The sequence below is a fragment of the Pichia membranifaciens genome (genome assembly GCF_001661235.1).
Source record: "Pichia membranifaciens NRRL Y-2026 unplaced genomic scaffold PICMEscaffold_3, whole genome shotgun sequence".
In the NCBI taxonomy this organism is placed as follows: domain Eukaryota; kingdom Fungi; phylum Ascomycota; class Pichiomycetes; order Pichiales; family Pichiaceae; genus Pichia; species Pichia membranifaciens.
Genome location: NW_017566984.1, coordinates 443,776 through 471,560, shown reverse-complemented (window position 1 = coordinate 471,560; position 27,785 = coordinate 443,776). Strand labels below are relative to the sequence as shown.

The following is a 27,785-nucleotide window of genomic DNA, read 5'->3' as shown; positions in this document are numbered from 1 at the left end:
GTTCCTGTCCTACTTCTTTTAGCTGTTGTCGTGATATCGGATTCAGTGGTAGCCACCTCTTCCGCTTTTCTTTTCTTGAGTACCTTTTTGTTTTTCTCATTATGAGCCTGTTCCAGAATCGATTCGTTTGAGTGCATGTCCTTTGGCAGCAACTTCTTTCCCTGTGTCTTTGACATTCCTTTTTCGTTCTCCTTGTCCTTCTCCTTGTCTTTTGAAGACCCCTTTTTCGGCACCAGAAACACGTTGTCTTCTTCTATCATGGACTCTTTGATTGTTTGCCTCTGCGTCCTGCTCGAATCTCTTCTAATTTTATCATAGGATCGCCTCATTTTTGTGTCTACTTCACTATGATGAACGGAAGCAACCACCACCATTAACCTCCGGCAATGTTTGAGCGTTGATGAGCTCGTTAATACCTATAAATGCAAGAGCCCCAAACATGCCTTCCCGAAAAGTCACATTCATGTCAACACCGCTTTAGGCAGATCTCGAATTCCCGCACCGCTAAAGTATTACGCGTATTCTACCATATATTAAGTATATACAATACACAAACTCCCTTTGAAGCTTACACTTCCATATTCAGAGGCTTTACCTCCTCACTAAGGGTAGCTACACCCCATCCGTATAGTTTCGTTCAATCATTCTGCAAAAGAGTTCTCATTTGTAAGGGGAGATTCAGGTGTTGAGCTTCTGGTAATATCAGAGTCTTCCGCTTTCAACGTACATAAGAACAAGCTATCTTTGGCAACTTCAGTAGCTATAGCCAACTTCTCGGAATTATCCTCTGTCCAGCTGTCGTCCTTTACGTGCACACTTTCATTGTTCTCGCCCTTTTCCACCTTGTACTTAAATGTCTTGCACAACTCTTGCAATCGTAACATTTCTCTCGTGTCTCCATTTTCAGAGCACACGACTAACATCGAATTCGGCGACAAATTGTCGTAAATTCTTTTCAATCTATCATTAACTTTTCTGAGCATTTCTTCTTCTGTAGCAGGTAACTCTAAATCTTCCACCGTATTATTAGCGGAAAATTTCTTAAAAAATTCTAGTTCTCTCATTTTCATTATGACGAGATCATGGCTAGGCTGTTTATCAATGAATTCATCGACAACTTCGTCATCAGATCTGCATTGGACTTGTGTTTCATGGTGCCCAAAATTTTTAACAGCAGAGTACCCAATGACAACTGAGCTCTTAGGAATCTTCACACCTGCTGCAGTTTTGACCAGTTTGTAGTTTTGGGAGATACGTTTGAACAAGGACTCCATGTTGTATGATTTGCCATACAAATATCCCTTGGCAAGCTTCAACTTGACTAGCTCCATGCAACTTATACAGTCTTCCACGGAATCATGACCGGTAAACCCCTTTTGGATGGACGTATCGAGATGAGATGACATTAACATTTTCAAAGATGCTTTTGCTGGAGGTCCACGGGGATGATCATAACAAAGGGAAGTATCCACGATCTTTGGATGCTTAATTTTGAGGATGTTCAAATCAGATTCTAAGGAGTGACCTATTAGTGTATCACTGGAAGAAACAATAGAGAGTATGCGATCTTGAATTTCTTCCACTGTTGTTTCTGCTTCTGCTATTTTCTCTTCAGTTATACCCGACCACTGTGTTAAGTAGTCCACAATAGGTTCTGTAGGTATAATCAATTCATCAACCAAGACATTATTTTCGAAATCAGTTAATGAAACTCTTGCCAATATCCTGTTGTGTTCCGAACGGCACATCTCACAATCTAATGCAAAAGTCTTTGAACCTTCGTGCTCAAAATTCTTAGTACTTTTGAAGTCTCTTGTCATATCAATTAACTCTTTAGTTGCACCTTCAACATCATGGTGTATAGGATAGTTGTTGAAAGTTAGCTCCTCTAACTTTAGGTAGAGGTCTGGCAAAACTATTTTCCGGTTTTCGTTTTCTTTCTGAATAGCAAGCTTTTGCTTTTTTGACAAAGAGTAGGAGACCAAGGACGAGTAGGTTGAATATATACATTTGTTTGAGCCCGGCGAAACCATCGGCACCACTTCTTTGAAAATTTGAGGAAAATTGTCTAGCTCTGGCTTAAGCTGATATTTGGAGATTAGCAAAGGATCGGTTTCATCTTTCAGCACTGGCATCCCAAATTCCTCGTTTGTCAAGCCACGCAAAAATACAATCACAAATTTGTCAACGGATTTTCGATTCTCTAGTTTGCACCATCTTGGTTTGACATCCATATCTGTCAGGGAATACAAAAGCAAATCTCGTATAGATGATATTGAGGCTTTTTTCTCTCTGTCACCAAAGATGAATAGCTGGGGTTTTGACTCCAAGAACTTTTTCTTCCGCACGATCACAGTCTGAGCCACTGACGATCTTCTTCTTTTGGATCCCCTTACATTTTTCGCAGGTACTGTTACTTTTTCGTTTGACTCAGCAATCGCAGATTCATGAAGTGATTCAGCGGAGCTTGAATTCGAGCTCAAGTCGTCCAAGAGTTTTTTTTCTCTCCTCTTGAGTTTCTTCAACTCTTTTCTCTTCTTGGTTCTTTCGGTCCTGCTGTTCGTCTTCACACTAAGCTTATCCGTCCCTTCTTCTGCTTCTATTTCTGTTTCTTTTGTGTTGTCAAGTGTCTCGTTTGATTCTTGTTTATGTTGGTTTCTCAGTGAAAATAAAAATTTCTGGCGTTCATCGAAAGACTCATCCCCGACGGAAATACTCAGTCTAGCCACGTGACGATGCACATTATTATCATCATCGCCATCATGACTACCGTTGGCACTTCCAACTTGTTTCTCTATCAAATTCTGGCTCATTGTAGGTCTCGGTTCACTCCCGGCTTTCTTTTTCTCGAAGCCAAAGTGATCTAGCAATATAACCTAAAAATGCAACTTGAAACCGCTTAATAGCGTAGTTATTTTGAGAAATGCAAAGACAAGCAAAACACAAATCCCAGCTTGTTTTCGATCCGAAAACACTGTGCTTGAATCTCGAAATCTGTGTGCCTTGTTCACTTCTTCTTCGATCAAACACGTCTTCAACGGAAAGGGCAGCAGGAATATTTTTTCGGGGAAGAAGGGGAAAAAACGTAATTACGTAACTGCGGACCAAGAGTCACAGTCAACCAGGCTGGCATGTTTTACATCGTTGCAATCTAAATGATTTGGCCTGATCACAGGATCGTATCATCTGCCCGACGGCTCCACCAATCCATACATTTTGTCCATTCAAAGGTGTCATCCAGTAGAGTTATATTTCGGAAGTTATCATTTTTCGAATCGATAAAAACATCGTTGTATTTGATAGTTTCGGATACAGGAGAGTTACTCATAAAGGGTTGTACTGATTCTGGAGCCTTTTCCTGCAGTAGTAAGTGATGCCAAACAATTTTGGACTTATCGTTGCTATCTGCTACTTTAAATGGAAAATAAACTAGGATTCCTCTTCTTGATCTTGCCTGATCAGTGTAGTATTGTTGCAGCAAAGAGCGTAGCATTTGCTGCACAAAATCTACTACTGAAATTGTTGCCGCCTTGTAAATCCAGTTCGAAGTATTAGAAGCCAAAATGTTGCAAGATTTCCACTGGTGCTTGGTGTTTTTCAGGTTGAAGAAGGGATCAAGTAAAAGATGTAGATGAGGGATGATTTGATTTTTTTTGATTTCTTCATCCATGATTGAGTCATCTTCAATCGAGGAGTTGATTATGGGAGTTAACTCAGTTTTCAAGGCGTCAATGTACACTATCACATCAATTGCACTGGCATCTTTCTCTAAAATGGATATGAGTTTTCTGGTGAGTGAGAAGCTCTTTAAAGAAGGGTCATAGATTGTGTAGACTTCGACGTATCCTTCGACGGGTTCTTCTTCAACGTCTGGTTTGATGTACGTGTAATTCAAGACGCCTTGCTCCAGTTCACACTCTTCTAAATTGCCAGTTGGTTTATACTGCAGATAGTCGTATAAGGATTTCAGGGTCTGAATGTACTCCTCATTTGAGGGGCGGACAAGCAACAGAGTGTGTTTCCGTTGTTCTGGCGCCTGGCCATTGAGAGCTTCTAGAAAAGATTTTAGTGACTGCTCTGATGTCATGGGTCTGTTTTTTGTTGAAAAATTGTTTAATTTGTGAAGTTTATCTTTGCCGGATCTATAAATCCAGGAAACATGAAAACGGCTTACGCTCTGGTCAACACCTCGAATTTCGTGTATCTTTCTCTGCGGCTCAACGGACTTTTTGTCTAATAAGGTGAAACTTCTACATCGGAGTACAACGATGTATACATATATATATATAAATGAATGCAGTATTTTGGGGGGTTGGATATATAGGTGTATGCGTAAAAAGATCAAGTTATATAACAAGGGCTCAAGGTGGGGGGCACTGGAAAGTTTACTTAGAGTTATCGTTGTAGTCGACAGTTTTCCTGGCTACAGGGCCTGCGGTATGTCTCTTCACCCTGTTATACATGGTGACATCGTAGTTAACGATGAAATCTACAATCACCCAGCACCAGCTCTTGTGCTGAGGCAAATCATCGTAAAACTCAGGAGCCGTTTTTCTCAAAATAGGCAACTTCGACCATGCAATGAATGGAAAATCATGGTGCTCGGTGTGATAGCCGACATTCCAAGTAAAGAAGTTCAAAGGCCCGTAGTAGGAGTACGTCTCAGCCGGAGGTCTGGTTTCAAAAGGTGTAAACAGCTTCGGTGGATTGAAGACATAATGTTCGGCAACAAAGTGACCAGCAGTTGGGTGTAGCGAGCCTGCGAAAAAGGAAGAAAGCAGGAAATAAAAGAGAGAATACCAGCCCCAGTGCGTTACGATCAAATAGTCGGCAAAAAATTGGACAACGACGTTTAGCAAATGGATGGTTGTAAATTCGATCGAGGTGATGAACATGGGCCTAAACGCGTAGAAAAAGATCTGAAACGTGGCAAAGAATGCTTTACCCAAGACGTTAGAAAGCAGCATGGCCTCCACGTAAGTAGGCAAATCGGTGTCGTAGACTTCATCGCCGAGGAATTTGTGGTGCAATTGGTGATAAGGCTGGAATGACGCGGAGTAAGGTATTCCGATGGGTAGGTTCGAGATGATGGAGAAGAGTCTGTTATGAATTGGTTTCTTAAACCCCAAATTGTGCGAGAGCTCGTGGATACAGAGAAAGCAATTCTGGCTGGCAAAGCCTCCGATCCAGTACGCCGTGAGCAAGAACGACCAGGACAACGGGTGAGTGTTGCGCAGCAAATATGCGATTGTGAACTGCAGCAACACGACGCCTAGAGAAATCCACTTGGTCAGCGGCTCGTGTCCCGTTAACTTCGTGACTTGCGGGTGCTTTTTCAGTATCTGTTTTCTCCGAGTAATGTGTGGGTCCTTTTCGTTGGTCCAGAAGAATTCGTGGTACTGCGACATTGTGTCCTGTAGATCAGACTCAGACGTCTCTGGTTGTATGTCGGGCGTCAACGGTGACACTCTATGCTTAACTTCAGCAGCAGACATAAGAGCAGTAGTAATGGAAAGAAACGAAAACGGCTGTTGAACTGGAAAGCTTTCTGTCACGCATACTACTACGCCAAGGCACCAAGAAGGTATTAGCATCGGGGAAGATACGTTAACTTGGAGAAAGCATGCCACTTTGTAGAAATCGGTCCTCGGCTGACGTAAGCGCCCACGCGTGTAGCACTTACCCGGCCGACGGGAGCCCGCTGTGGGGAGTCTGTTTCGAAGCGGAGGTGGACAGCAGTGAAAAGACGGATCTGGAGTTGAAGTTGGGCAAAAGAGGTCGAGTTGACGGGCCGACAGCGGTGCCAGAGAAGACGTTCAGCGGCCCAGACTTCACAGATCAGGTTCAACAATTCCCCGTAGCGGTTTTTTGGTTTGAAAATCCAGCAAAACAGAGAGTTTTCCTACGGCTGGACATCAGAGTTCCAATTTTTCAGTTCTCCACCCGATATTTACACACCTGACACACGCCCAAACACACTAGGAAACGGTCAGAATTCATTACATCAAATCGTATCTGCCTTTTCATCAGTGAGAAAGCCTGCAAAAACCTTTGTACAAACGTAAGTTACATTTCCGGATACAATTTCTAAAATGCTCTCCTACTCCAAGCTCTCAGTGAAAAGCTCGAGATCTGCTGCAACTTGTGCATTCAGAACCATGGCCACTGCCGCCTCCAAGGAGAACCTTGTGGATTTCAACGTTCTCGGAAACGTGAGAACGGTGACGTTGAACAGACCAAAGAAACTCAATGCGCTCAACACCGAGATGTGCACCGAAATCATTCCAAGACTTGTGGAGTACTCCAAGTCCAAGTCTGCAAGTTTAGTGCTAATCAAATCAAGCTCTGAAAAGGCCTTCTGCTCTGGCGGTGACGTTATCCAATGCGCAAAGAACAACATGGCCGATGAGTCTCCAAAATCTATCGAGTTTTTTCAGAACGAGTACAACTTGAACTACTTGCTATCGATATACGGTAAGCCTGTCGTTTCCTTAGTCAACGGTATCGTTATGGGTGGCGGTGTAGGATTGTCCGTCCATGGTTCATTTCGGGTGGTCACCGATTCAACCAGATTTGCCATGCCAGAATCTTCGATCGGCTTTTTCAGCGATGTCGGTACTTCCTACTGGTTACCAAAGCTCGATGCAAACCTTGGTTACTACCTCTCCTTGACTGGTGACGAACTAACTGGCTATGACACATTGTTGATGGGTTTTGGAACACATTATGTGCCATCCTGTAGATTTCCAGAATTGATCAGCAGACTTTCTGAAATCGAGTTGCCAGACCTATCTTTAGACAGAAGAAACTCAAAGGTTTTCAACCACAATAATAGCTCGCAGTTGTTTGCCATTGTCAACTCTGCAATTGAAGAGTTCGTGGAGGAGATCCCAAGAACACACAAATTCAAGTACACTCCAGAGCAGTTGAACACTATCGAAAAGTGTTTTAATCCAAAAACTAACAAGTTCGTCGAAGATATTATTAACTCGTTGAAAGAGGATGGTTCCGAATTTGCACTTGAGACTGTGAAGAAATTAAGCTCAAAATCTCCTATTTCTCTCAACCTTAACTGGAACATGTTGTCAAGAAACAGAAATGCAACCATCCAAGAGTCTTTAACAAGAGAACTAAGATTGGCAGCTAAGTTGATGACCAACTATCGTAATAACGACTTCAATGATTTTATAAAGAACAAGTTGATTGAAAAGAAGGTCGAGATAATACCTTCCCAGTATTACCCAACTCTCAAGGACGTCCCATCTTCTATTGTTGATGATTTGGTCTCATTGGATGTTTACAACCCTCAATCTTCTGGTGGGTCGGAAAGCAAAGAATCTTTAGAAAACTTGATTGAAACTTTGAACAACTTGAAAATTAGCAACTTTTCTGAGTTGGGAGAAAGTGTCGCCAATTTCTCCAAATCTCCCCACCACATGGGTTTACCTTCGCAATACGAAATCGAAAGCTATGTGAAAGGTTCTAAAAACTCTTCAAACCTACCACCTGTGACCTTTGCGGAGACTGTAAATTACTTCAGAACCAAATACAACGAAAAAGCAGGCGTTACCAACAAGGTCAAGTTGGTCTTGAATAGAAAATCACATCCAAGCTCTGTTGATGAGGGCTGCATCGAATGGACTGATTAATCTTGATTGCGATTGGCCGTTATACCTTTATAAAGTAGCAGGTTTGTATAGAACGTATGAAACATGTAAATAGTTCCAAGTTATCAATAGCACTTGAGGTGCGGGTAAGAAATCGATAGTGAAAGTTTGGCTGAAATCTGAAGTTTGAGGCACCAGATGAGAAAGGTGACAAGACGGTAGAACCATAATCAATGGCAGCAATAGAGTGACCGTACTAAATGACAGATACTGGGAATGTATCGCGTACGAAGCGGGTGAAAAGGGACAATCATGATTTATACGGGGCTGTTCTTTACATGATAAAGCTATCTGAGCGTTGGAACATGGTCATAACCACAAGAGCAGAAAGATTTTATGTGGATCAACTTGGAGGTCAATCTTTTTGGCAAATGCCTCGGTTGAATGGAGATGATAAAAGTTTGATGGTTGCGTATGAGAAGTTGTCAGAGATCAAAGATTTGGTCATTTGTTTACTTGGAATGATCCGTGGTGTTCGAGTCAGCAAAGTTGTGTCTGAAAAGGTTCGCCAGATGCTTGGCATACCAGCAGAAGTAATTGAACATCGAAAGCGGAGTGATTCTCGGGTTGAAGAAATGAGAGAAGTGGAGAATGAAGAGCTCGCTGAAGATGATCAACGCGATGTTGATACAGACATCAACGGTGATGATGACAATGACAACGATAGTGACGGAGATGAGAATGAGTTCGCATTGGGGCTTTCTGATTTAGACGATTTGGTGAGTGAGGAAGAGAATGATATAAAAACTCTTCAGGTTGATTCAAGTGACCCATCAGCCTTGTTATCAGAGATTGATGATCCTCAAACTTTTGAATACTTAGAGCGGTACAGCAACCTGGTGAACATAGTTGAAATTGAACGAGCACGAGGAAACAAAGAAGACGTTCCTGTCAAAGCAGCGGTTGGGTTTGTGCAAACTTTGGAAGAGCTGCGAGTAGATGCATATTCTTCCTATGATCTTGAAATCAACGATATCATAGAGAACCCAAATTATGTGGTACGTGGTTGCCATAATTTAAGCTCCAGGGCACGTAGGTCTCTTTGGGATGAATATTGCCGAGTACATGGCTCTTTGGAATTCGGAGAACAGGAAATCTTATCCGAGAAAATTGACATCTTCAAGGCAGACACTCCGGAGTCACAGTTTGCGGTGAGCTTGAAAACGTACAAGGCCGCTAAGATCCCTAAATTCTACACAGATTACAACAGACAGCGCATGAGGAAGGCGAAGGACGATAGCAATGACACATACCCGGAGTTGTGCAAACAGGTGCCACTTAATGTGCGGCAGACTCTCTATAACAAATGGGTCGAGTTTGCCAAACTGTCAGAGGATGTTCGTGAGAGTAAAGTTTTGAAAGGACTAGAAAAAGTACAAAAGCCCGGAATGGCATTGCGAGAGGCAATAGAAGTTGTAAAACAGAAGAAAATTCTCGATAGTTTTGACTGCTTCTTTATAGACAGTTCAAGTTTGGTAAAACTTGAACAGGGCATTTGATGCAAAGTGTGTATAGTAAACTAACCCCACTAATTTGCTTTTTAGGCAAAATGCCGTTTTTATGCAGATGTGTAACTAAATTGTTGTTTACAAACAGCAATTAATTATACAAAAGAAGGAATACACAATGAGTTAGAAAACGGATAATGATGGGGAACTAGGAAGATGAGAGTAAAAATGAAAATGAAATGAAATGAAACTTGAAAAATGTAGAAGTTATCTGTTTTGCAAAGAGTGAGCATGAGAATGAGCATGAGAAAAGAAATACCTGAAACCAAATGAGAACCGATGATGAAAGAAGAAGGGATTAATATATGATCAAGAAACATGTCTCGAATGACATTATCCAAAGTCAATTAACTTTTTGGGAATTTGATATAAATTGACTTGAATGTTGGCTAATTGCCTAAGTGCAACCGGTCAAGTTATTTCTCGGCGTAGAGTAACCCGTCTGGTTCCATAAGGTATAATTCCAAATATTGTATGCTTTTGGATGTGCGTCGATGTAATCGACGGTTGGATAATCTTCAGGATCACACGTAATACTGATACTATCATTTGGTTGATAAATTCTGACATAGTCAATTTCAAATGTTGCTGGGAATTTAATAGAAGGGAAATCGATATAAGCCCAGTTCTGGGAGATACCCAAGTTGACAACAACAGACATTGGTTCCTTGGAGATTCTACGCCATCCGATGTTACCATTTGGAGCCAAGGCATTGGCATAGACTGTAAAAGTTGGATCATCACCAATAAACCATCTCAGATATCCATCGTCATTATCATTCAAATACTCAAAAGCATACTTTTGAAAATAGCTCGTAGAGTTACCCAATTCGTACCAAGTGGTGTTCATAGTTGTGGTTGCAGAAACAGCCTGTTGGAATGGACCTCCTGCGTATGTGTTCATCGTAGTGATCGAGTTATTGTGAATAGCAATCCAATTGTAGTCCGGCATGTACCAGATATCCATTGGAGCAATCTGCATGGATTGGGAGGCAACACCGACCCTGATGTTGGTGTCAACTTCACCTTCAATAATATCGATTTCAGGAGCACCTCTTCCAGTACCTCTGTTTGGATGTTCATCACCTTCACAAGTACAAGAGCTCAACCTTTGACCCGGTAAAAAGTTGATCCCATCTGGAGATGACTGGTTAGGCGTTATACCTGCATCGCAGGAATCATATGAGTAAGGCCAGACACCGTCAGTTGTTGCCATGTAACCAGGACGTCCCAAGTTGCCCATGGACCACATACCTGGCCACAAACCGGTGACGTTACCATAGTTTGGCATTTTGGCGGAGATTTCCATGATACCTTGAGTGAAACACATTCTGTTCCATGTATGCAACATACCGGATCTGTAATACAGATTATGATTCTTGAAGACATCCATTCTTAAGTGGGCAGTACCATTTTTCGTTGTAACAGCGTCCGGATCATACCATTCCAAATCCTTAGTAGCATCATAATGGAAATCAGGAGCGTACCAGAACTGGTCATCACCGTCGTAGAAGGTCCGGCCCTCAGCGGCAAACTCGTCTGAGAATGCCAACTTCCACAGGGATCCATCTTTTGCCTTTCTTGTGTGGAATTGTGTTGGGGTGTCTGGGTCGACCATATCGGTTCTGATGGCAGATAGTTGAGGGTAGACATAATCCGAGAGAATAACTGCACCGGATCCTACAGTTGAGTTTCTATTAGCACTGAGTTTATCGTGGTGGCCGGCGACGTTTGTGTAAGTGACTGCAGGCAAAACAACAAACAATGCAGCACCACCAAACAAGAAAAAGAGCAAGCCTAGGAGGGCTAAGGAGTATCTCTTGTCCATGGACTTGAAATCGTACCATATACGGTGCTTCTCATACTCGGCATCCTGTATTGGGTCTGGGTTGTGTAGATAGTCGTCATCCTCCTTTTCGTCGATCATTAGAGGGAAAGAAGAGGCAGGATAGCCGCCGAAGGGCGAGAAGTCGGTGTCGACCAAGAACGGGTTGGAGGATCTGTCGCTGGAGTTGGAGAAGGAGTCGGTGTCCATGTTGCTTTTGTTGACGTAGGAAGGAGTTTTAGAGTTGGAGGAGTGGATGGAGCTGACTCTCGAGCCAGACAGCCGCTTTGGGTAGCGGTCGTATTCTGTGGTTTTGGAGTTGTCGTTGTAGAGAGAGTTCAACTTGTTGGTTGAGGAGAAGGGGTTCACCAACGAGGAGGTGGACGAGTTGTGGAAGGAGGAGTTATAGTTCAGCAGGTGCTGTTTTATCTCTGGGGTGGACGAGCCTCCGTTCTTGGCGCCGGCGTTCAAGTTTGTGTTGGAGTTGTTGAACGACGACGACTCGTCGTAGCTCTGGGACTCGTACTCGTTGGCATCCTGGTTGAACGGGTCCTCCATGTTGAGGTTTTCATCGCTGGAGGAGGAGTTTGTGTTTGTGTTGGAGCCGATGTGGGGCGACGCGGAGGTCAAGTTTCTTGGTGGCATGGCTGCTGTGGTATGCTATTGGAGGGGGGAGCCTGTGTGTCTGTGTGTGTGTGACGGGTGCAGAAACAACAACGGTGCAGTGAGTGTGTGTCGGTGGCTGTAGCTGATTCCACCTTGTGTGTAAACGAGTGGCGTGCGGGGTGGTGGTCTGCCTGTGGTCGGGGCGAGTGCTGTATGGGACAAGCCGGTTACACCCACGTGTTTGTTTGCTGTGTCTGGGGTGTGTGGAGTGTGGAGTGTCGTGCTTTGCAGCGATGATAGAACGTGGAGAGCAGGCCTGGGGTCTGTCTTTCTGTCTTTCTGTCTTTCTGGCGGCCTGTGTGTCTGTCTGTTTCAGGTGCAGCTACGAGGCGTGGGCGCAGTTGGAGGATGTGCAGCGGACGTCGGTAGGAGAAAGGTGTCTGGCGAAGCAGCAGGCCTTTACCACCAGAACTGACCACACCTCACCACTGCTGCCGCCGTCTGCATCCGCCACAACAACAACAACAACCAGAAAGAAGGCCAGGTCCAACCGCAGACACAGGCAGGCGTTGCAGAGTACCATCCCAACCGTCTGTCTGAGCCAGGGGCGCCGTCCCGCGCCGACAGCGCTGGCCAGAAAAAAAAAAATGCGAAAATAGCAGAAAGCGACAATACATAACTAGCGACACGCTGACACGACACGACACGCCTCATACGTTGTACTGTACTGTACGCTGCTGTACTGTGCGCCTCCAGCCCGTACTGTGCAGCGGACAGTGTGCTGCTAGCCTGCGCGGTGCTCCGCGACACGCGCTCTATTAATAGCGCGCCGGTCTGGAATCCCGGGCTGTCCAGGCGCAGCGAGGCGCAGAAAAGAAGAAAGAAGGAAAAAAGTGCGGTCACGTGCCGGGTGATTACGTAAGAGATGGGGCAAGTCGGGGCTGTTCGGTTGGAGTATAGACAGGTATGCTAGAGAGTTATAGATGTGTTTGTGCAGAGGAGGAGGGCTTACTGCTGCGGAGGCTGTTCGGAGTGCTCTAGGTCGGCGATCTTCTCCTGGTCGACGGCGTAGTTGAGCATCGAGAAGCCAAGCACGCTGAAGAGCAGCATGTTGGTCATGAGCTTGAACACAAACTCGGCGCCGGTCATGACCTTGGTGTCCCGGGCGCCCCAGGGCCCGTAGGCGATGTAGTGGATGGCGCGCTTTTCCGGCGGCGAGAGGTAGCGCCAGTCGAACTCCTGCTTGACGTTGAGGTAGCTGATGATGTCCTGCTGGGCCTCGAACGCCAGCGACGGCCATCTCTTGTCGAGGTCGCTGACGTCGACGTAGTACTCGTCGTCCTCGGCGGCGGCGTCGTCGGCGGCGTCGGCGGCGGGCTTGTGTTTGGACTCCGTCTTGGCGCCCGTGCTGTAGAAGAGTCTTGCGGCGGCAGCGGTGTTTCTCAGCTGCACGTGGCGGGCCCCGTTTCTTCTCACGACAGAACCGTGCACGCCCAGCGCTCTCGCTAGACTTTTCCCAGAGTACGACATCGGCGGTGCTTGGGGTGTGGTGTCGGTCTTGTTTCGGGTCTGCTTGTTGCTCTCTCTCCTTCTCTCTCTCTCTCTCTCTTGCCTTCTTCTCTACACTGCTGTATTATGCTCGTCCGCTGTGCGCTGAATTCATTCTACAGAAAAGAGCGTTACGTAATGCGGCCTAGCGCCGTTTCTTGTCTTTTTTCTCTCCGACGTCCCTCGTTTCTCCTCCCCGGGTCGTTTGCCGAATTTTGCTGCCAAAAGAGTAGATTGTTGCGCCAGCAAACACACACAGCACGCCGACGTGGCCCAGCAGACTCACCGGGTTTTCGAAAACATAGATGCTGAGCATCAACGAGAGGAACCGGCGCACAAGCAGCACAATAGTCAAGCTCAAGGCGCTGATGCGAAATATAAGCACGTTAACTCCGAGAATACAACACAATTGTGTGATCCAATTCAGCACAAACGTCACCAGCGTGAAACTGGTGCCTGGGGTTTCGGGTGCACCGGCACCCGCCGCCAGCTGCAGCTGCAGCTTGTGGAACTCACTCACCACCTGAGGAATCAGCAGCACGTAGATAACCGTGCCGTAGAGGTAGTTGTAGTATAGCACCTCCCTCCACTCCAGCTTCTTGCTGCCGTGCTGGTACCACTGCTCCTTGAACAGCGAGGTCAAAGAACTGATCACCGTTGTAGCCAGCAAGATCACAATCCCTATCACACGTGTTGACCCGCCAGCTCCGGCATCGGCAGCCGTCTCCCCGTCGGACACGCTTTTCACGTCGAGCGTGAAGATAATCGTCCCAACGGCAATGAGACTGGAGCCGACGATCTTTTCAATTCCGTAGCGTTTGCCCCAAAACGCCCACCCCAGGAGTAGGGTCATCGCAGTTCCAGAGGACCGGAATATGATGTGTGAAGGCATGGATAGATCAAACTGGAACACAAGGTTCCCCAAGTACCCTGTGAGCACCTGGGATAGGACCGGAACAACAAATTCATAACTGAGTCCGGAGCTTGGATTGGCGCTTTTCCCTTTTCTTGCTGCGAGCTCCTCTGCCTCTTTCTTTTTCGTCCAAAACGAAGTATACCTCAGATAGAGAGATGCACAGATAAATATAAATAGATACTGGCTAAAAGTGATGAAGGTCGTGATTTCCGAGTTTTGCTGGATAAGCTTTTCAAACGTGTAAACATTGGCACAACATCCGGAAACGGTGAAACCGATAAAAGCAGGAACTCTACTCAAAAATGAACTTCTCCCACCCATACTCAAGGGCCAGTCTATACCTAAAACCCGCTGCTCGGCTAAGTTCAAGCTCTACAATTGTCCTCCACAACAAGCTCTTTCATGCATGCACGTTTAACCGGCAACTGCCAAATTTGAGCCGCTGCGAGAAGTGCACTACGAATCTTAAATTTCCTCGCTGTAATGAGATAAGAAGGTTCACCCTGTAAATCGAATGGGGCAATAAACCGAAGTACATCTACTGCAGACGCAATATTCTTCCCTGAAAAATAATCATCTATCTACAAACCTCAATTAGGTACACTTTGCTCTACAAAGCCCAGTCCCTGAGGCCCGGGGAAGAAATTAAAGAAATCTAGAGAGAAGGTTGAGGGAAACAACAAACACAGGAACAAAAGATCAAAGGCACTAGAGTCAAGGGGAAGGCAATGGTACGAAAGACTCCGAAAACTGAATTGCCTGCAGAACATCAGTTCTCGTTATCACACATCCTCTCCCGGTTGCCAACAGGCTCGCAAGACCTTCAAAACGTCAACGACAGTATCAACACGACTGTTGCGGCATACACTAACGATATCACCGAGCAACTATCATCGTTAGCCAATGTCGAAAATGAGCTCCTACAGAAGTTGCAGCGTGTTAATGATGTGTATGATGTAGTGCACAACATCAGAGTAGAGAACGTCGGAAATCCTCAGCCCCTGGAAGCGGATGACGGAACAATAGATTCAAAGAAGAAGAAAAGTAAAGGAATGAAAATTGGCCTCAGTAAGTCAATGTTCAGAATATCGGCAAATAAAAACATAGATAATCGCCTACAACAGTACAACAAGATAGATAGCGGCTTTGTGGAACTTCTTGATGAGACGGTTGTTCAAAAGAAAAGAATCAATTCTTTATTAACCAGGTTAAAAACGCTTGAGAAGAACTTTTCACGACGTGAGCGGTTGTTCGACGAGAAAAGCCCAAATAAAAAGCACTATGCCAAGCTGTACAATTATGCCATGAAAGAAAAGGCTCAGCAGCAAAATTCCCCGGAAATCAAGACTGACGACAAGAAAAACCCTCAAGAAAACGAGTCTGCGCCTGCAACAAAACAAACACAGCCACAAACAGGCAATAAACTTGACCCATCGAAAACAATGCACAGATCAAACTCTTTGGCCCATTCTGAGATCTCCCAGAAAAAGCTGAACCAGTATTTGGACATCGAAAATGAACTTGAAGAGATACAGAAGGTGCAATCCCATAAGTTGGCCGACATCGAGCGAGAAAAAGTCTTCAATCCCGTAGCTTTGGTGTCAAAGAAAACGGCAACATGTAAGGTCAGCGATGAACTGGTGACCATGCGCTCCACCGACTCCGCTTCGACCATAAGGTCTACGACTGAGAACCACGTCGGTTCGCTTGTTGACGAGTTGAAAAAGTTGTACAACTAGTTTAATGATGACGGAATTTTTTTTTCTGTAGACCTACATAATGTTGCGTATAAGTTGCTGTGCGATTTTGAGAATAAGATGGCGATAACGATGGCAATGGCATGCAGCTTCAATGTAAGATCTGTTCCACAACAGTCTTGAACAACGGATACATGTTGGAGTGTTGGTATAACTCGACCAACGTCTCGCCCTTTTCGCTTTTGATGACCCCCTGGCGCTCTATCAGATCTACAAACGCAGGGTCAATGGGTATGGCTCCCAAGAAGGGCAAGCTCAAGTCCAATGCCAACTTCTCGCCACCACCTTTGCTGAAGATGTTCGTGCACTCCGCGCAGTACGGGCACACAAACCCAGACATGTTTTCCACTACTCCAAGCACCCGGAAGTTCGCTTTCTCGCAGAAGTTGATTTCCTTCCGCACGTCGTTGACAGACACAAGCTGCGGCGTCGTGACGATGACTGCGCCATCAATAAGCTCGGGGCACTTGTTCAACTCCTCCGCTATCGCAATGTGCTCGTCGGAGGTACCTGGCGGCGTGTCTATTAGAAGGTAGTCGAGCTCGCCCCACACGACGTCACGCAAGAACTGGCGAATCATCCCCGTCTTCTTCGGCCCACGCCAGACAATCGAGTCGCCTCGGTTGTTCAACAAGAACCCCAACGACATGAGCTTCAAATTCAGCTCCTGCTGGTTCGTGAATGCCGGGCTGTAGACTGGGATCCAGCCCTGCTCCGACTGGTGGATCTTGCTCTCCTCGATTCCAAACATGCGCGGCAACGACGGTCCGGTGAGATCGATGTCGAGCACACCGACTTTCAGGTTGGCGCTGGCCAACGTCAACGCTATCTGGGTTGTCACCGACGACTTTCCGACTCCTCCCTTCCCGGACAAGATGAGAATCACATGTTTCACTCTCTTCAAAGAACGCGGCTTCTCTGTATCAGACATAATACTGAACTTTTCTCTAATCCTAATCTTAAACTGCTTTTTACCTTGCTTTTCAACGCCTTCAAGCAGTTGCAAAGGCTCTCTGATTCATGTTTCACCACATTCCCTTGCCCCTCCGCACCCGCGACATCCAAGTATGTCGCGTTGAAGAAAAAAAATAGGCTCCGCGCAACCTCACGTGACAAGACACTCGACATTTTTAACAACGGCAAATGTGGTGCTGGCGCAATTGCACGTGACTTGGAGTGTTTTTCAGATGTATGAATTAGGCAAGAAGGGCACTGGGAAGCGTTACAGGAAGCTACAAAGCTGCTTTATCGGGTTTAGTTGCCCGAGTCAGCCTTCCAGATATGCAGGTCAGGGCGGGTCTTGTCGATGTTTTTCAGATGATCTTATGATTTCTGTGCGGAGAGAACCCCGGTCCATATATAGCGGGAGGAGAAGATTTTTCAGCCTGTACCGAATGCTGCTACTGCACAAGGTGTCAAAAAATTTTCAGTCTCCGTAGGGGGATAGCTTCGTGTTAGTAATTGGGTTTCTGGCCTTTGTTCATTGGCATCCATATATATAACATATCGCCTTTCTTTGCACTCCTTCTCCTAGTCCTCTTCCTCTTCTTGCAGGGTTTTTGATTTTACGCCTGTGCTTCTCTTCCCTTCCTTCTCTGGTTTTGCTCTCTGACGGTGATAAGCTTCAGTGGAAAAAAAAGCCGCTTACATAATCCCTCTTTGACAAACCGTATACATGAGTGGTGTTCCTAAGGTTGCGATCATCGGTGCTGGACCATTGGGTCTAGGCTTTGCAAAGGCCATTGCAGCAGAGCCTAACGCAAAGAACATTTTCGGCTCAATCGATGTGTACGAAAGACGTCCTCAAGCCGGTGGATTATGGAATCACACTGGTGATAAGTCAAAGGTGACTTTTGCGCTTTCCGAATCAAAGGCTAACAAAAATGCATTGAAAGTCACCGACAACGACCCACACTTGTCTCCAATGTACAAACATACGGAGACAAACATTGTGAAGGACATGATGAGATACAAAGACTACCCTCTCCCAGCAAACTCCAACACTTTCCCCAACAGATCCGAGGTGCTCAATTACTTACTCGACTACCAAAAGACTATACCAGATTTCGTCAACTTCAAGTTCAACACCAAGGTGCAATCCCTGTTGAAAAACACAGACAACAACAAATGGGAATTGAAGACGGCAGAATCAGGTGAAACGCAAAACTACGATAAAGTCATTCTGGCCCACGGACACTTTGACACCCCTTTCGTGCCAAAGGCAGAGGGGCTTTTAAACTGGTTCAATAAGGACCCAACATCTGTATCTCACGCCAAATATTACAACGATGTCGAAAAGTTCAAGGACCAAAAAGTGCTGATCATTGGCAACTCTGCATCCGGTATCGATATCTCAACGCAATTGCTGACTGTTGCCAAGGGCATCGTGATGTCTTGTGTTGGTGAGCCAATGTTCAAAGGCGTCATCGAAGACTCAACCGAACAGGTCGACCGTGTTATCAAATATGATTTTGAAAACAACAGATCTGTGACAACTCAGTCGGGCAAAGTCATTTCAGGCATTGATAAGATTTTATTCTGTACTGGTTATCTTTATGAGGTTCCATTCCTCAAATCATACATCAGTGGTCCTAAGTCATTAATAACGGACGGCTCTCACTTACGTTACTTATACAAACAGCTTTTCTACATCCCAGATCCTTCTCTCATCCTCGCAGGATTGCCAAAATCTATCATTCCTTTCCCATTCGCCGAAGCTCAAGGCCAATACGTTGCCAGAATTTTATCTGGTAGACTGCAATTGCCATCAACCGAAGACATGTACGCCGATTATGAGCGCGAGGTGGCAACCCGTGGCAATGGATCCACTTTCCACATCATGGGTAATTTGAAGGATGCCCAATACTGTAACGACATGTATGAACTCATCAAAGGCACCGAGAACGAGGGATTTGTTGCTAACTTCTGGGACGAGCAAATGATGGAACTCAGAAAGAAGACCGGTGAAATCAAAAAGAGTAGATTCAATGTTCTAGTCAAATACGCTCAAGGTTTGAGGGAACAGGGCAAGCCTTTCGTTGCTCTCAAGCAAAATTAAATAGATAATGTCGTTCAACTTATCAATTTTGAATGTCACGATGTTAGCTTGGTCCAATTGGACATCAACTCAATTAAGTTTAAGATGTACGATTTAATGTTTTTTCTTGTTTGGTGTGGTAATATATTTCTTCTATAATTCATTTCTCTATAATTTTTAAAAAAATTTCAAAGCTTTTATACCATTATTTATCATGTTGCGTATAATTCATATCTAATTTACAGTGTTAAATTCTACAAAAAAGTCATTGCATATTATGCTAGTAAAAAGGATCGTATGTCTCCACCTTCTTGAACTAAATTGTGAAAGACTTCCCGATTCTGTTGGTACTCAAGGTGGGCAATTCCGTGGAGAAGAGAATCTGCTAGATCATCTCCTTTTTTCACTCCCCACCCGTCATCACTGACTCTATAATCGTCATCATTGGCTTCATTGATTATTCGGGCAACCTCCCAAAGTCTTCTGCTTTGAGACTTGAAGCTCCAAGCGGCGTTCCATCTTCTTTCTCCCTCTGAAGTTTTTAGTATAGTGACAAGGCCATGCACGAGTTGTTCAGAGAGAGAAAACTTCGGTTTGGCTTTCTCAGGGTTAGGCAAAGAACTTATTAGCGCATGCTCTTTTACCTTCTTTGGGCATAGTTTTAAAGGTTTCAAAACTGATAACAGGAAATTCAATACTAAGTCCATTCTGAATTGCTTGCTCTGCTTCTCACTGAACTTCTCTTCTGGCGGAAAATATCGCTGCCAGTACTTTACCATGGCCCCCGGAGGACTTGATATAGTATTTATTTGTATATCAGTATTTTTGGTGGCTCTGTTATGAGTAGCGACACCCATACATAACATGGCTTCTAATGTGTTCGTTTTTAATGTTGACTCCAAAACCGCCGATGATCCAGCTGTTCTAAACCGCTGCCGCTCCAGAAGTACCGATATATGTTGGTTGCTCCCCCTGACGGTAACATCACTGATGATTTGGTCATGTAGGAAATCTAATGCTATATTGGAATAATTGATCGGATTGAATGCGCATTCTAACGGATCGAGATCCATTTTGAACCACTGGTACAGTGTGGGCAGCTTTTGTCGCTTATTTAGACAAAGCCTTGCCATTGACATATTTTTCAATCCCATATCCAATGCAATTATCATTCTTCCATTTGCAGTCAAGCTTCTCTTAGATTCAGCATAGTTTTCCTCTTGGTTGATTTCTAAAGATTCAAGAAGATCATTCTTACGCGTAGTCATTGGCAACGGATAACCTAACTTAGAAAAAAGAGGAATGATATCAGCCTTGGTCAATTTTTGTGCTGATGCCAAAGACTTCAGTGTATTCATAGCTCCTGTTCCCCAAGTGGCTGATTCATTTTTTTCTGAAGCTGCTGCTGCTTTTGATGAGGGCACAAGAGATTATCAACACACGGTTTTCTTAAACCACACTAATTTTCAAGGCTTCTCTTCGACGAGCGAACATGATTTTGTGCGGTTGATCGTTCACGACAATGATGATTGATTGGATCCAGTAAATACGACAATGTTGGTGGAATTATTCTGCTACCAATCGTATTCGTCTGCTAGTAAAGCTACATGATACATCCCGTTCGTGGAAGACAAGTTAGGAAAGAAATGATGTTTTTGTCCTTCACAGCGGGGGTGAAGCTACTATGATTTGATGGCGGCGCTGCGAAAGGAAGTAACACCTTCGACACCGATAAATCTAAGCAACTGAAAACGTAGAACTCAAAAATTAGAATTTAGCATCTAGGTCCTCTTTGTTACTATTACCAACCAATGTCGTAATGCTATGCTATTTCGGCTCTATCACCTTACATCGAGAGCGAAAGTTGTTTATTCATTTCTCACCAGCCGAACATTTTCACGATACACCGATGCATTTCCAGGTGTTGATCTGATTCGATTCCATAGGGCTCCTTATTCTCAAATTCATATGTTTGGACTTCAGAGCTAGGCTAGACAAGGGATAGCTCGTTACTGTGATATACTATCCTTTATAACTCAACTCATAGATTTATAGACTGTTAGAGAGAAGGAAAAAGGGCAAGCATGGCATATATAGTGATCTCACCTGAATTCCTACCCTATGTGTCAACGGCAGTGAACATGATATTTTCATTCACTCCCTTGCTTTCCTATGGGTCGACTGTTTTGAGCATCCGAAGGAAAAAGTCCTCGCAGGGGTTTTCTATTGACATATGTGGCACTATGCTTGTTGCTTCAATATTACGAATGTTCTATTATATCAACGACCCATTCGAAGTCACACTTTTGAGACAATGCTTTGTGATGGTATTCATTCAGGTGATATTACTCAGAGTGGCATTGAAGTATAGAAGTGAGGATGCTATTCATTTCGAAACCTACCATGGGAATTGGGACAAATTATATGACCGATTTATTTTATTAAATAGAGAAGCCATTGAAGACACATTCGAGGAATATAATGATAACTACGAAACTTTTGAAATATCCCCTATGATTTTAGAGGTCTTTGCTATAATAATAAGGTGTTTGAAAGTCAACACTGAAATTCTTTTCGTATGTGTTCTACAATTGGTCAAAGACTTGATCCGGTTGTTTGACTATCATTATATAAGACCGTTTCATTATTGGCAATGGAGACAACCTATTTCATTTTGGAAATTTCTTATTGGGTTTGTCACATTTTTATCGCTAGTTCAAATTGCCTTTAATGGGAATGAATATTTAGGTATAACCTTTGGATCAATGTCCTTTATGATTGAATCCTCATTACCGTTACCACAGATATTATTGTTTCAAAGGTTGAAACATGTCGAAAATTTCAAGGTGATCTTGCTTTTGTCATGGCTTGGTGGAGATTTCACAAAAATTAGTTATCTTTTCTATGGTACCGATAATGTAGGCTTGATTTTCATAATTGCTGCTTTTTTCCAGATGAGTTTGAATTTTGTCATCACCTACCAGTTTTTCTACTATAAGTTCAACCCTTCTTCTTTGGCTAATGAATATCAAATGAGCTACTTACCCATGTCACATAATAACCAGCTCTCTCCATCATCTTATTCAAACAGATCACATACCGACACGTTCACATTTCCTTCCACGTCACACGGATCTTCATTTGGAGAAAAGATTTTTACAGGAATTCCCACTGGACGAACATCCATGAGCAGGGCGTCCTCTATATCACTGACTGGAATGTTGGGTAATGGATCCAAGACAAGTATCATTCCTCAGCAGCAGCACTTCCAACACAAGAAATCATTATCACATGTTGATGAAGAGGATGTAAATGATTCACTAAACTTCGTTGACTCCAAAAGAAGAATTTCTATGAATGGGCGTTCACAAAGTACAGATGCGAAGATATCCCTAGCCAACGAAAACTTGCTTGACGGAGAGGATAAAAATTACGGACAAGTCGATGAAGGTGATCTTTATGATGAAATTGATCTGGCCGATGGGGTCGATGTAAGTGATCTTCTTTCTAAGCTAGGGAATGATAGGAAAACTCCAGTGATGAAGAAATTGAGCAGTAATTACAAAGAAGCTGAAAGGCCTTCTAGACGTTCGACGAGCGTGGACGCTACAAGCATGATAAAGAATCATGACGGAGGGATTGAGTTATCCCTGGACAACGGGGTAGTAGAGAAGGTGAGATCCAGAGCTAGCACACTACATGCATCACCAGGAAAACATGCCGGAGATGTGTTCCCAGTAGATGGTGTTATTCAAGAAGAAGACAAGAAAAGTCCTAGCAATGGAGGTTCTGTATGATTACCCCATGTATTGCAAATACATATAATATCTATATATAAGCATAATAGAATAGATGCAACGAAATGGAACGTAAGGAATTGGGACATAGAAAAGTTAAAGAAAACAGTTAAAGAAAGACACAGAAATATGGTGGAGTAGAGACATATATTGTAGACATGATGATAGAAAGCCCGGAAACAAGCGAGGAGGGGGGGAAAAAGGAAGAGAAAAGAATTTCAGAGCTACCGATTGAAACCGACAGTATGATGAGATCAAGGCAGTCTGAGACGGCTCGGTCAGCATGGTTCTGCCAAGCCCAAGCGTTCGTCGTTCTCGTCCCACCACAATTGAAAAGTTCCGGACTCGTCGTTGTACGACCTGTCGACGTCCCAGGGTTTCGGCGATAGTATGTAGTGGATGTTCTTTATTTTGGTAAGGTCCCAGAGGTGTGGATGGCAGTTTTTGTATGTTTTCAAGCAGTTGTAGTTGGGGGAGATGGAGAGCCAGTTTTTGTGGAAGACATCGGCCAAAAGGTCCTGGTCGGGGAACATGTAAGACTCGGTGGCGTCGCCGTCCTCCAAGGCGGAGAGGATGGAGGTGAAGGAGTCTATGGAGGGCTCGACGATCAAGAGTCCGGAATTGCACTTGGAGAGTCCGAGTTTGCAGCTCGGGCCGTGGATGCCGCTGGCGTCGCTGAAGCTGGAAAAGACGCAGTTCTCACTTGTCCACGAGGCGGGGTAGTGGGCCTTCTTGAGCGGGTTGCAGACGCAGGCGTGCGTGGACGCAAAGGAGCTGCTGCCGAGGGGCAGCGTCATGAGCTCGTCCATGTTCTGCAGAACGAGCATGTCGGAGTCCAACTGGATGATGCGCTTGAACTGCGTGAGCTTGAAGAAGAACAACTTGGACCAGGTGTCCAGGAAACGCTTGTCGTGAACAAGGTTTGGCGTGGCGGCCGGAGATAAGTTCTCGATCTGCAGCGTCGGTATGTCGGCGTCGTGGAGGGCCTGGAGGGACGCCGGGTCCAACTTGTCGGTGTAGAGCGCAATCAGCGGGTAGCTGGAGCCCAGTTTCTGGAGCGAGTAGTTCAACGTCAACACCCCGGGGAGGTACCCCGAGTTAGTGATCAGCGTCGCCCAGATGTAGGGGTTGGCGTTCGGGTCCGGAAGCGTCATTGCGTGTGTCGGTGCTGATGTGTGGACTGTGGCAGGGCAATGCCTCGGTGGCTCGGGGAGCAGGGGCTAGCTGGCTGGCTTGCACGAGAGACACACGACCGCCACCCGCCACCAGTAGCAGCACAACCCAACGAGCAACTTTTCATCTACACAACCACCTCCCGGTGCAGAAGACTGTCTGCCTTCGGCCGGCCTTCGCAGTGCCCCGAGGGCTGCCTGGAACAATAGCTCGGGGTCGCTTAGGGCCAGGGCGAGGCGGGAACTGTGGAGATAAGCCGTTATCGGCGTTCCGCCCGCCGTCCTGCCCGCCGTCCCCTGGTGCACGGGCGTTCAGCACTCCACACCCGTGCACGGGCTATATGCCACCGCACCCGTGCACCTGCAACTGGCCCTTTTTCCTTCCCGTTGAGGCTCACCGTTTTCCTTCCGCGGCTTTCGCCCGTTTGGGCGCACTCCCACCCGCCGCTTCAACCCCGCCGCTTTCGGCAACTTCCTTGAGTTGCCCCGTTTGCTCCATTTTTGCGGCTCCGACGCTCTGGGGCAGGGGCGATGTAAGCAGCGCCCGGCAGGCGAGCAGGGCTGTCGGAGCGGCCGGCTGGCGCCACTGGGTGCTGCGCAGTGGTGGAGCGTCCCTCTGGCTGGGGTCCGGGTCGACACAGACAGACCCTGCTCCCCTCGTGCTGGCCTTCTGCCGTACCCTTGGCCCGTTTGTGCTAGTTCAGGATCTGGCTCTGGCACACACCCCCTCTCTCCCCGTTTTCTCGGTCGGTGTTTCCCCCTCCTCTCCCGTTGTTACACAGACGATCGAAAAAATCGTTGCGGCAGCACCAGCACACCATCACAGTTCTGACAAGCTTCCCGGCTTCACCTGCACACTCATACCCACGTCCGGCGGAACCCCCCTCCTCCCCTGCGTTGCACCTCGGACCCCACCCTGCGTCGTTATTATGTTTGCTTGCCAGATATAGAAAAATCACCGAGTTTGACATCATCTATCTGGCCCGCAACTAGCCTACACAAAGCTGAACTTCAGAAGACACACACACGAGCTTCGACCATCCAGCCTGCTGCAAATACCTTGCACCCTGCGTGGCACCCCGTCGTACACATACACACGTCTGTATGGATACCCCTATCTCTCTATTCTACTCATATCTCCCACACTAAACTACGCGTGTCACCTTCAGCTCCTGCTCCCCTTCCCTACTTTTTTTTCACTTCAAACCCACTATGGTTCTAATCAACGGCGTCAAATACGCGTGTGAGCGCTGCATAAGAGGCCACAGAGTCACCACCTGCACCCACACCGACCAGCCCCTAATGATGATCAAGCCCAAGGGCCGACCTTCGACCCAGTGCCCACACTGCAAGGAGCAGCGAAGAGTCCGAAACTCCCACGTCAACTGCAACTGCTCGAAAAGGATCAACTCCAAGGTCCAGCATGACCCCAGCTGCCCCTGCCACGTCACAGGCGAGTGTTCCTGCTGCTCCAAATCGAAAAAGTCCTCGAAAAAGAAGGACAAGGAAGACCCTGCAGCTGCAGCTGCACTCTCAACATCGGCAAAGCGGAAGTCGAGCAAGAAGTCGGCCGACAGGGAAATAAAGCCTATCTTGGACGATGAGATCTCTCCGAGCGCTAGAACAGCGACCCCGGCCTCTTTGTTGTCTCCGGCCTCCTCGGGAATGAACCAGCCTCTAGAAATCAACATGGACCTCAAAAATCTGTCGAATTTGCCGGACGATATATCTTCTCAACCTCTAGACAAGGACCAAAACAACCAGACATTGTATTCAAATGAAGACTCTACAAACGGTTCTTCTCAACAACCCTTTTCAAATGATAGGGACAGTTTGAACAGTCTCCTTCAATCCTGGGATATGTCGTCCCCTCCGATGGGGAACTCTGAGAGCTTAGCATCGCTATTATCGGAAAGCTCGATCAATCATTCAAATAATTACAGCGCTAGCAATAACAACAACCATAATAATACTGGATACAGTAGTAAGTATATCAAGCGACAGATTGGTTTAGATCCGCTACAAAATTTCAGATCTTCTTCATCGATAAAGCCTCAGCAGCACCACCACCAGCAGCCACATTCTCAAGCTACACATGCGAAGCAGCAACAACACCAGCAACACCAGTTACATTTACAGCAACAAAGAGGCTTGGGCGAGATATCGATTCCAGTCGAAGAATATATCAAACCCTTGAATAAAATGAATGTACATTTCAATAACTTTCTGACCAACCTCTCTGATTCTTCACCTATTGATCCTCCAATCTCCAGTCCTAACAATAGTATAAGTCCAGGTCAAATATCAAATGTCGACCTGAACATGGCTAATTTTTCTAGTAATAATCCAAATGCTAATTCTGTCATTAATAATAATAATAACATTAATAATAATTCTAACAATAATAATAATAATCATATTATGAGTCCTAATCATGTCAACTTCAATACCAATAATTTTAATGCTTTAAACAACGGAAGTTCGAACTTGAATTCAAACCATATTGATGTGAATAATAACGGCAGCAGTTTTGCTCATGCAAATAACAAAATGTCTGCCTTATACAATAACGTCTTACCAACTCCAGGTAATGGCTTGCTAGACATATTCGAAGATAACGTACCCACCCATAAGATCTATCAAAACTCCCACAACGCATCCAATGCTTCAGTTCGTGATTCTCATGACAATGAACCAGACTCGTTATTTCCTCTTTTCCCATTAATTGGACCCAGTTATTCTCAGAGTGCTCAGAGTGTTGCATCCAGTGTTCATGATGATGACGGTTCCATGTATTTCAATAGAAATACTTCAAACTACAACCATAACAATGTCAATATCGATAATGACTCTTCCGCATTAGTTGACGGTAATAACACTACCCATCATAATGGTGCAAAACTTTCTCAAACGAACTTGCATAACTTCAACATGAGGCCGTCGTCCTCTATGAATAGCTTATCGCAGAATCAGCATTCACAGCAAAACCTACTTCAACAGGCCGCTTTCAACCAAGCAGTAAGTCTGTCAAATAACACTCAACAATACCAGGCCCCACTATATCGTGATTCCACTGGATCATCTTCTCATTCCACCAATTCCCATCAGTCCTTCCATTCTACACATTCACTCCAATCCAGTGGACACGGCCATTACCAACATCATCACCATGGTGGTTCCCATGGCCATTCCCATCAATCGCATTTTCAGCCTTATCCATCCCCTCAGCCACGTCGTTCAAGCTCCTTTCTATCTGTTTCTTCGGCTCATACCATAGCCTCATCTACAGGATCTCCGGTATCTATTGCCGAGCGTCCTAAGTTGTTGACTGCGGAATCTTCAGATTCAATACATGCTTTTACCGGGCCTCAACTCTCAAACGCCAAAACAAATACAACTCTGATGGATGATATCTATCAGACTAAGACATACACTGATTCTCAATCTATTGCAACCAAACGAGCATCGATGTCGGGACCCTCCACACATAACCAACCCCAGGCCAACGACAACTCTACCGAGATCAACCTCAACGATGATACAAACTTCAATGCCAATCAAAACCTTGATAACTTTAACTCCCACGAGGACTACATTGAAAACATGGGCCAATTGGACCCTAACCTTGATATGTCTTTGATTGGAACAGTCCCCCTAACAAGTTCAATGTTTATGCTAGGCAACAACAATGCAAATAAAAATGACGCCTCAAACAGTAATAGACAGCAGCAGCTCAGTAACAGTTACCCGATTGACCAGTATGACGAACAATTGTTTGAATCACTCCTTCAAAACAATATATAAGAGTGCTTCAACTCTTTGTTCTCTACCTTTTTTCAAAACCTTTTGAACATACATTAATGATACAATTTTTTTGTTTCCCTTTCATTTCCCTCGATTTATGGCTTTTTTCATCTTTCTTTCTTCTACACATTGTCAATTTCTTTATACA

The 27,785-nt window shown here is 45.1% G+C and overlaps 16 protein-coding genes across 16 annotated transcripts; 7 read left to right on the top strand and 9 right to left on the bottom strand.

The window, feature by feature from the left end:
* Nucleotides 1-641: 641 nt before the first annotated feature.
* On the bottom strand, nucleotides 642-2,813 carry PICMEDRAFT_72485 (hypothetical protein; the record flags this gene model as incomplete). Its single annotated transcript, XM_019164210.1, has 1 exon — nucleotides 642-2,813. The coding sequence occupies one exon, from the start codon at nucleotides 2,811-2,813 to the stop codon at nucleotides 642-644; it is 2,172 nt and encodes a 723-aa protein (XP_019017526.1).
* Nucleotides 2,814-3,169: 356 nt separating this feature from the next.
* On the bottom strand, nucleotides 3,170-4,087 carry PICMEDRAFT_72484 (hypothetical protein; the record flags this gene model as incomplete). Its single annotated transcript, XM_019164209.1, has 1 exon — nucleotides 3,170-4,087. The coding sequence occupies one exon, from the start codon at nucleotides 4,085-4,087 to the stop codon at nucleotides 3,170-3,172; it is 918 nt and encodes a 305-aa protein (XP_019017525.1).
* Nucleotides 4,088-4,295: 208 nt separating this feature from the next.
* Nucleotides 4,296-5,803, bottom strand: PICMEDRAFT_16299 (hypothetical protein). The gene has a single exon (XM_019161155.1). It carries the CDS (start codon nucleotides 5,493-5,495, stop codon nucleotides 4,386-4,388), a length of 1,110 nt encoding a protein of 369 aa, XP_019017524.1. The 5' UTR covers nucleotides 5,496-5,803; the 3' UTR covers nucleotides 4,296-4,385.
* Nucleotides 5,804-6,158: 355 nt separating this feature from the next.
* Nucleotides 6,159-7,649, top strand: PICMEDRAFT_33687 (hypothetical protein; the record flags this gene model as incomplete). Its single annotated transcript, XM_019162835.1, has 1 exon — nucleotides 6,159-7,649. The coding sequence occupies one exon, from the start codon at nucleotides 6,159-6,161 to the stop codon at nucleotides 7,647-7,649; it is 1,491 nt and encodes a 496-aa protein (XP_019017523.1).
* Nucleotides 7,650-7,867: 218 nt separating this feature from the next.
* Nucleotides 7,868-9,166, top strand: PICMEDRAFT_72481 (hypothetical protein; the record flags this gene model as incomplete). Its single annotated transcript, XM_019164208.1, has 1 exon — nucleotides 7,868-9,166. One exon carries the CDS (start codon nucleotides 7,868-7,870, stop codon nucleotides 9,164-9,166), a length of 1,299 nt encoding a protein of 432 aa, XP_019017522.1.
* Nucleotides 9,167-9,581: 415 nt separating this feature from the next.
* On the bottom strand, nucleotides 9,582-11,327 carry PICMEDRAFT_22783 (hypothetical protein; the record flags this gene model as incomplete). The annotated part of the gene is made up of 1 exon (XM_019162277.1): nucleotides 9,582-11,327. A coding segment is annotated over one exon (1,746 nt), but the record flags the coding sequence as incomplete, so codon positions are not given.
* Nucleotides 11,328-12,614: 1,287 nt separating this feature from the next.
* Nucleotides 12,615-13,136, bottom strand: PICMEDRAFT_11408 (hypothetical protein; the record flags this gene model as incomplete). The annotated part of the gene is made up of 1 exon (XM_019159787.1): nucleotides 12,615-13,136. One exon carries the CDS (start codon nucleotides 13,134-13,136, stop codon nucleotides 12,615-12,617), a length of 522 nt encoding a protein of 173 aa, XP_019017520.1.
* Nucleotides 13,137-13,291: 155 nt separating this feature from the next.
* Nucleotides 13,292-14,511, bottom strand: PICMEDRAFT_16295 (hypothetical protein). The gene has a single exon (XM_019161154.1). It carries the CDS (start codon nucleotides 14,389-14,391, stop codon nucleotides 13,300-13,302), a length of 1,092 nt encoding a protein of 363 aa, XP_019017519.1. The 5' UTR covers nucleotides 14,392-14,511; the 3' UTR covers nucleotides 13,292-13,299.
* Nucleotides 14,512-14,798: 287 nt separating this feature from the next.
* PICMEDRAFT_11406 (hypothetical protein) lies at nucleotides 14,799-15,760 on the top strand (the record flags this gene model as incomplete). The annotated part of the gene is made up of 3 exons (XM_019159786.1): nucleotides 14,799-15,138; nucleotides 15,178-15,695; nucleotides 15,749-15,760. The coding sequence occupies 3 exons, from the start codon at nucleotides 14,799-14,801 to the stop codon at nucleotides 15,758-15,760; spliced, it is 870 nt and encodes a 289-aa protein (XP_019017518.1).
* A 158-nt stretch (nucleotides 15,761-15,918) lies between these two features.
* PICMEDRAFT_72477 (hypothetical protein) lies at nucleotides 15,919-16,758 on the bottom strand (the record flags this gene model as incomplete). The annotated part of the gene is made up of 1 exon (XM_019164207.1): nucleotides 15,919-16,758. The coding sequence occupies one exon, from the start codon at nucleotides 16,756-16,758 to the stop codon at nucleotides 15,919-15,921; it is 840 nt and encodes a 279-aa protein (XP_019017517.1).
* Nucleotides 16,759-17,273: 515 nt separating this feature from the next.
* On the top strand, nucleotides 17,274-19,109 carry PICMEDRAFT_16292 (hypothetical protein). Its single transcript, XM_019161153.1, has one exon. It carries the CDS (start codon nucleotides 17,503-17,505, stop codon nucleotides 18,883-18,885), a length of 1,383 nt encoding a protein of 460 aa, XP_019017516.1. The 5' UTR covers nucleotides 17,274-17,502; the 3' UTR covers nucleotides 18,886-19,109.
* A 30-nt stretch (nucleotides 19,110-19,139) lies between these two features.
* On the bottom strand, nucleotides 19,140-20,222 carry PICMEDRAFT_58723 (hypothetical protein; the record flags this gene model as incomplete). The annotated part of the gene is made up of 1 exon (XM_019163315.1): nucleotides 19,140-20,222. One exon carries the CDS (start codon nucleotides 20,220-20,222, stop codon nucleotides 19,140-19,142), a length of 1,083 nt encoding a protein of 360 aa, XP_019017515.1.
* Nucleotides 20,223-21,005: 783 nt separating this feature from the next.
* Nucleotides 21,006-21,860, top strand: PICMEDRAFT_28080 (hypothetical protein; the record flags this gene model as incomplete). The annotated part of the gene is made up of 2 exons (XM_019162532.1): nucleotides 21,006-21,237; nucleotides 21,466-21,860. Coding segments are annotated over 2 exons (627 nt in total), but the record flags the coding sequence as incomplete, so codon positions are not given.
* Nucleotides 21,861-22,939: 1,079 nt separating this feature from the next.
* Nucleotides 22,940-23,815, bottom strand: PICMEDRAFT_72473 (hypothetical protein; the record flags this gene model as incomplete). Its single annotated transcript, XM_019164206.1, has 1 exon — nucleotides 22,940-23,815. One exon carries the CDS (start codon nucleotides 23,813-23,815, stop codon nucleotides 22,940-22,942), a length of 876 nt encoding a protein of 291 aa, XP_019017513.1.
* Nucleotides 23,719-24,914, top strand: PICMEDRAFT_129217 (hypothetical protein). The gene has a single exon (XM_019159988.1). It carries the CDS (start codon nucleotides 23,833-23,835, stop codon nucleotides 24,781-24,783), a length of 951 nt encoding a protein of 316 aa, XP_019017512.1. The 5' UTR covers nucleotides 23,719-23,832; the 3' UTR covers nucleotides 24,784-24,914.
* Nucleotides 24,915-25,045: 131 nt separating this feature from the next.
* PICMEDRAFT_11400 (hypothetical protein) lies at nucleotides 25,046-27,637 on the top strand (the record flags this gene model as incomplete). Its single annotated transcript, XM_019159784.1, has 1 exon — nucleotides 25,046-27,637. The coding sequence occupies one exon, from the start codon at nucleotides 25,046-25,048 to the stop codon at nucleotides 27,635-27,637; it is 2,592 nt and encodes an 863-aa protein (XP_019017511.1).
* Nucleotides 27,638-27,785: the final 148 nt, after the last annotated feature.

What these genes read in the sequence shown, in the direction of transcription:
- PICMEDRAFT_16299 (XM_019161155.1), bottom strand. Translation starts at nt 5,495, where the DNA reads ATGTCTGCTGCTGAAGTTAAGCATAGAGTGTCACCGTTGACGCCCGAC.
- PICMEDRAFT_16295 (XM_019161154.1), bottom strand. Translation starts at nt 14,391, where the DNA reads ATGGGTGGGAGAAGTTCATTTTTGAGTAGAGTTCCTGCTTTTATCGGT.
- PICMEDRAFT_129217 (XM_019159988.1), top strand. Translation starts at nt 23,833, where the DNA reads ATGTGTGGACTGTGGCAGGGCAATGCCTCGGTGGCTCGGGGAGCAGGG.
- PICMEDRAFT_16292 (XM_019161153.1), top strand. Translation starts at nt 17,503, where the DNA reads ATGAGTGGTGTTCCTAAGGTTGCGATCATCGGTGCTGGACCATTGGGT.